The following is a 6,985-nucleotide window of genomic DNA, read 5'->3' as shown; positions in this document are numbered from 1 at the left end:
ACACAAAGAGGAGGCGCGGAAACGTGCGCGGACGGGGCGGGGGACGGGGCGGGTGGGCGGCTCGGTACCTCCCCGGGGCGGCAGCGGCGGGGGAGCCGCCGTGACAGCCAGCCGCGGGCGAGGGCTGCGCCCTGGGCTCCTTTCTAAAAAGCCGCCGGTCTTTTTCCTCCCCCTTTCCCACAGGGAGCGCCCGGCACCCCTGTCCAGGCTCTTCCGCGGGATGGCGGCGGCGGCGGAGGGCCGCCCCGTGGGGCTGGGCGCTGCGCCCTAGCAGCCGCCGGCCTCCAGCCGCTGCGGCGGGGCGCGGAGCCGGGCGCGGAGCCGGGCGCGGCCCAGCCCCGGCTGCGCCTCAGCCCCTCTCCGCCGCCGCTCGGGGCTCTTCCCGCCTCCCCGCCCCGTCCCCGGCCATCGCAGCAGGCATGGGCTGTTTCTGCGCGGTCCCGGAGGAATTTTACTGCGAAGTTTTGCTCCTGGACGAGTCCAAGCTGACCCTGACCACCCAGCAGCAGGGCATCAAGGTAAGGGCGGCCGGCGGGGCTGCGGGATGCGCTGCGGGAGAACCCCCGGGGCCGGGCTCCGCGCCGTGCGGTGCGGTGCGGTGCGGCTGCCCGGCGGCGTCTGCCTTCCCAGCGCGTTTCGGTAGCCGGGAAGGGAGCGGCGGTAGGAAAAAGGGTTTTCGGGATCCCGCGGGAGGCGAAAAAATAATTTCGTAACTTTCGTTGCGGTCGCGCAAGGGACAGATGAATGAGGGAGGCGCGTGCCGGTGGGGTAGACGTGGCTTTGGAGACTTTACTTTGAGATACTCATTTACATGAGCAGGTGCCGACCACTCCGGAACACTCGGGGCACTTGGCACAAGTATTTTTCTGTACATGCTTCCAAAAAAAAAAGAAGAAGGCGGCTGTGTACACGGGCTGTTGCGCACCCGTGTTGAGTCACTCCCCTCTCGCTCTGCCTTTGGCCGCTGCTCCCTGCCGTGCCCTCCCAGGAGCTGCTCGCCTCTCCGGGGGAAAGGCCGCCGGCAGCGGGGCAGAGCCGGGCGCCTCCCCCCGGCCCCCGGGTCCGGGAGGGCAGCAGCTCCCGAGCGGAGGGGCGAAGGTCCAGCCTCGTCTCCAGCCCTGTGGCCGACAGCCTGGTCGGTGGGAAAAGCTCTTGCGCTGCTGCAGCACGCTCGGCGCGGAGGAACTCTTCAAAGTAGTCATCTGCCAAACCCTAATGAGCCCTGACAGAGCATGTGAAAACCGAGATTGTTCTAAAGGCCCTTAACTTGGTCCTGTTTGGTTAAGCCTAATGACAGCAAATGGCATCGCTCAGACACTTGAAGCCTTTGTTCGAAGAGCCGGAGACTTGAATTTATTAGCAACATAAGAATGTGGTTTCAGTGTTGGATCAGAAGAAAAAAGAAAAAGAAAGAAATCAGTTCTTCTAAAGTTTATTCTTGGAAATGGCTGATCTATTTTACCTAAGACATTCAAAGAATAAAAATCTGTATGCTTGTATGTTTCAGCTTGAATGATTCAAGTTTGGTGAAGCAGCTGGGGAAAGGAAAACCCAAAGAGCGGGAGAGAGAGTCTAAATGTAACAATATAATTTTAACTACAATCTGTGGCACTACCAGCTCTACATGTATGGAGAATTGTCAAGCTTTGCTGAATCAACTGCCCGCAAATAGGCTCATAAATCCACGCTTAGCACAGAGGAGTAAGCAAATCACTGTGATGCTGGAATTCAGTACCTACGTAGGGTCTTTGAAGTCTAAGTTTAGACACTTCTAAAAAACTTACCTTTATATGTGCAGATGTGGGTATGTATGTTATGCATGCATATATGCTTCTGTTGCCTGTAAATGTGCAGTCGCGGAAGTATATTAAAAGAATAATCTGCAAAGGTAGTCCTACAGTTAGCTTCATGAATCGAAACCCTGAAAGGTGACAGGTTTGTGCCGTGTCTGATGAGAATTAATGTCCCATGGGAAAGAAAGGGTCTGAAGACGTAACTTCTTTTTAAGAATGCGTGACTTGCAGCGTTGGGAACCGTCTAGTTTAAGATGAGGGTGTGGTTTCCTGCCATTCTTAGTGTGATCTGAATGTGGTAAGATGCTAAATATTTCAGCCCTTCCACCTGCTCCTTCCCTGTCTTGAATCTAACCATGGAGCAGTTATAGAGTCAGTTGGAACAGTGTGCGGGTCTGACAGAAAAGTAGTGGTTTGTTAACATTTTGGCGTAGGCGCTGAGACTGCACAGCAGGGAACTTTAGGAAAAGGAGAATCTCCCTTTTTGTAGCAGCCTGTTTGTGTGTTTTTGGTTTGGTTTTTTTTTTAAGATTAAATTTGTATAATGTGAAACCACACCCCAGCACTGTAGCTCCATGAGCCTTTGAAAGCCTACAGAGAGGAACTGCATAGCTCTCCCCTAGTCAATGGTTTCCACCATTGTGTTCTCCCTTGCCTTTGTACTCGCACAAGTGTTTGTGCAGCTGCGTGTGAAGAGCAGCACATGTCCAGCTGCAGGGTAACCACTGGTTTTCCTTTTGCTGGGTTAGTCTTCGGCTGGATTGGTGCCCTGATCCGCTTCACAGCTGGAGGAGGGCAGAACGGGCTCTTTCAACTGAGTCCTGGCTTATGCCATTTTAAACTGCTCAGGGAGCATTTGTGTTGGTTTTATTCTACAGGTTTCCACTGAAGTTATATAATTATTTCTTAGTAAAATAGAATTTAAAATTTGTCACGGTCTGTCATTTGGCACTTTAACCTTGAAATATGAATATTTTGTTCAAATTCTTTTGTTAGTATGTACAGATCTAAAAATGCAGAGTCTTGTATTTGTTTTTATAGCATTTCAGCTTTGGCACCGAGGTATAGATTATAAATGTTCTATGTATTTTATTTTAAAACAAAGATTTCCTTAGAACTTCAGATCGTGGATGTGACCTTTCTTTTGTCTTCACACTTTTAATTGGGTTCACAGCTACACAGGAAACATGTTTTTGGTACTGTTTTAAAAATCTTGAACTATTGGAAGAGCAGAGATTTTAAGGGGTTATACAAGCAACTTCGTTCCCTTCTTTTCCCCCAAGCAGACGCATGTCTGCTAGAAGTAAAAACCACAACTTAACAGCTATTTACTGTCTATGTACTTGGTATTAGTGGATTCACTCCTATTTGCTTTGAAAGGTGGAAGGCTGAGCTCTGTGACTGTAGGAGTCCTAGGCAACTTTGTTTCTTCAGTGAATCTGAAATAAAGGCATGAAGTAGATACTTGTTTCTGAACTGAGGTAGAGTTTTGAAGATGCATTGCTTAGTTTGTATGGTAGTTATTTCTGACTAGCTATTGCTTGACAGCAACTATATGCAGCAAAATGTGACTTTTTGAATTACTGTTTTTATTAACATATTCTTGGTACTACAGTGAGTTTTAAATTGTACTTCAGATTAAAACAATGAGGAGAGCTGGCACAAGACTAAGACTTTGAGTGCAATTTAGAGATACTCGTCTCTGCAAAGAGCTTATTAGGGAAAGGAAAGGATTGTTTTTTTCTGATTCCAAGTGGGGAAGCTGAGGTGCAAAGAGGTCAAGTGACTTTTCCAAGGTCATGCAACAGGTCAACATCAGAGCCAGGAGTAACGTTCCCAGCCCTCTAGGCTGGTAGCAGCTGACCAGTCTGCCGTGGGCCACGCTGTCTGGAAGGGTTTGTGATGATCTCTTCCTTGTAGTTGCTCAAACTGACTTTTGCTTCTCGTAGTTTGTTTCTCTTTTCAAACTGTTAGCAGTACTGTCCTGCTGTTCTCCCTTTATGTCTTTGTGGTTTAAGGTCAGAGCACTGTTCTGTGAAAATGTGGAAGCTGGCTCTCCAACCTTCAGATTTACAGCAGGGTGATAATAGCTAGATAATCAGGAAAGGGCATCAAATATCTCATAATCTCAATTTTTATGTTTCCCTATAGTACATTAACAGTGAAAGATATTTTGGAGAGTGCATGTTTCGAGATAATAAAACAATGGCAGTTGTTAGTCTAAACAATTTTGGATTAAAAGAGGCTATTCACCAGGTTCTGGTACAGTTTGTCTAATCAAGGTATATGGTCTCAGATTGGGGCAGCTTTTCCTCTAAAAAGGGTGTTCAAGATGCCAATTAAGAAATGGGTTTTTATCAGACTTTTGCTATAAATATGGTAAGAATCAGCTGTTAACTGAAAAGTAGTAACTTTTCCAGGACTGTTACTTTGACATCTTCACATAGATTAAACAATAACTTACGCATTTTTATGGTACGGTACCGGTACCTTTTAAGTAGGTACAACTTATTTGTTGATGTCACAAGACATGTCAATAGTGTTTTGACGTGATACCTGACTGATGGGTTGTGGGCATTACATATTTTGACTCTGTTAAGAATTGGAGTAATTGTCCTCGCAGAAGGAGACTGGTGTGCCTTGTTGCACAAACTTGTTATTGGAGGTCAAGGAAACCTCTGTGGGCCCTTAGAAAATACTGCTATGAAGCCTATTTGTGATTAGCTGTTTCAGAAAGAATGGTCATCTGTAATGTGTATGTAACAGGAATTTAACAACTCTTTTACATATTTTTCTTGAAAACATTATTTAAGGCAAATGTTTGTTTTCTTTTTCCTGAAGAAGTTGAAAATATTATGAAACATCTCTATTTTATGTTTGTATCTCTTTGGTTGGAATAAAGTTCTTCAAAAAATATTAGCTACTTCTCCAGTGAACAAGCTCTCTAATTAGTCTTAAGCCATCTGGTCATTGCACTTTTGAAGTATTCCTTGAAATTCCTCTCTGAGCACTATTTTTGTGCTGTCTAAGTCCTGTTAATTTGACATGTGTGATGGGCCAACAGCAGTTTCATTGTAAGAGGAGTGATGAACAGGGTGGATCACTAATTCTTCCTGGAAGACTCCGTTTACAGCGTATGTTCTGTAACATTTTATTAGGTAGTACCATCTAATAGTAATATTCTGGCCAGTATACCACTTACTTGGTATGTTAAGGTGTTAACTGGTACTTCTGTGACATAGAAGGCTGTCTGGCCTTCCATATGTTGCTGTCCATAAAGAGATACATTTCTGCTATTACGGAATGTAGTTTGTAAGCAACACTTACAGGTTGAATCTCTGTATAAGGTACTCAGTCTCCAAAGAAAGTGTGTGGTTTTTATCTGGGAAATAAGCAGACAGATTTTTCTTCATGATGATTTACTGAGAATTTAACAAAATGAGATCCAACAATCTAAAAGCAGGCTTCAACATCTCAACGTGGTTTAAAAAATAAACAAAAAACCACACACACACAAATACCTGAAATAGTGAGTGACTGAGGTTAGGAACTTTGTTAAATGACTTGATATGTAAAAAACATGAGTGGATTCATGAGAATATGATACATGTTGTTAAGAAACTTACAGAATAATTGACAATATGATTTAGTATGATATTTAGAAATAGGTAAACATACCATTTCTTAGAAAGTTTTCTGAGGATTATTCTGACATTATTTGTCTTCTTTCACTCCCCAGTGAAGGTTTTTGTTGTTTCGTTTTGTTTTTTTTTTCTTTAAATCTGAGCAGTTCAAAACGTTCCAGGTTTCATGCCTTCAAAATTTAGTATATACAGAAAATGTGAGGTGTACTTTTGGATCAAGCTAATTTAGCTCCAGGGACTCCAAGGAGTCAATATGGGAATGGTAGGCTCCTATTTTTTTCCCTGGTGAAAATGCTTAATGAATGCACATGTCAGCAGAAAATAGAGCCCTATGAATAGAAAGATCTTACATTGTGTTAAGTATTCTAATTGAGACTTGGCATTAAAAGTCAAATTGGTAGTCATTTGCTGTGTGAGTATGGAATGTATTCTTTGTGATAGTGATTTCTGCTGTTTTCTACTTATGTATTTTTTAAAAAAGGAAAACATCTTTCTGTGAGAAATTTTCTTAATTATGCAGGTACACTACTTCAGAAATCCTAAAAATCTTTTCAATGGTAGATTGCAGTTGCTTTCCACCTATGGTAATTACTAAACTGTAATATCAAAGCTCAAGCATATTAAATCATATTCTTTCCTTTGCCCTGTTTGGTATTGATTAACAGGTACTTTCAAGGCAGATTCTTCTAGATATTCAGAATATTGTTTTGAAAAGAATAGTTAATAAAAAGTGAATTGGTTAGAAGGACACACTCTTGAAATCCAGCTTTTTTTTTTTTTCCAAACACCGAAAACAGTATTTAGAAGACATGATACCATTCTAAGTCTTGTTGGCAACCTTGTAATTTATTTTCTTTATAAAGCTACAGTTTTCTGTTATTTGTTCATATTTTGCACAGCAGCAGGAAAACTCGAAGTGTAAATAAGTACGTTTTCTTCTTTAATATTGTAGATTAAATACATCTAAGGATTGTTTGTAACAAAAGCAACAAAAAAAAGTTTTAACAAAAATGTAAATTAGATACTCCATAGTACTTCCATAATAGAAAGATGCTATTCTTTCTTAAATTTCTGTTACAGGTATAAAATAGTCATCCAATTGCACACTGAGTACAAGATGGTGCATGTGGAATTGTGCACTATTTCAGTCCTCTAAAAATGGACTGAAATAGTGCACAATTCTAGTTGAAAAAGAATGAAAAGAACAAAAGGGCTCACGAACCATGCTCTTACCTACTTCTCAAAATTACTGTCACATATTTGAAAGAGATTACTAATTTCACCAGTATCTTTACAGATGAGACCAGCAATTTTGAATACTGCAGGGAATAACCATAAAGTAAATGATCACTGAGACACTTTATTTTCCCTAGGTGCACTTAACTAAATTAATGAAACCAGCATGACAGCAAGAAGGAAATCCATTAACTTTTAAATGAAGTTACTTCTTAGTCAACCTGAGGTTTGAGCAATACAGGTCAGAGGGGTCTGTTTTGCTGGTTTCAGTGAGCAATAATTTCTTAATATAACCAGGACAAATGTAAGCTG

General features: G+C 42.4%; 1 protein-coding gene across 3 annotated transcripts in view; it reads left to right on the top strand.

Moving 5' to 3' along the window:
* The first annotated feature begins 347 nt into the window (after positions 1–347).
* The window catches only part of EPB41L4A (erythrocyte membrane protein band 4.1 like 4A), a 138,883-nt gene continuing 132,245 nt past the window's right edge, over positions 348–6,985 (top strand). For all 3 annotated transcript variants that reach the window (XM_076361779.1, XM_076361777.1, XM_076361776.1), the window contains exon 1: positions 348–518. In XM_076361779.1, the coding sequence (XP_076217894.1) occupies positions 420–518 (99 nt within the window). In that variant the 5' untranslated portion in view covers positions 348–419. The remainder of the gene's footprint in view (positions 519–6,985) is intronic.

The sequence above is a fragment of the Aptenodytes patagonicus genome, chromosome Z, assembly GCF_965638725.1.
Source record: "Aptenodytes patagonicus chromosome Z, bAptPat1.pri.cur, whole genome shotgun sequence".
In the NCBI taxonomy this organism is placed as follows: Eukaryota; Metazoa; Chordata; class Aves; order Sphenisciformes; family Spheniscidae; genus Aptenodytes; species Aptenodytes patagonicus.
Note: the sequence above shows the minus strand (reverse complement) of the source record. Positions and strands in the feature narration are given on the sequence as shown.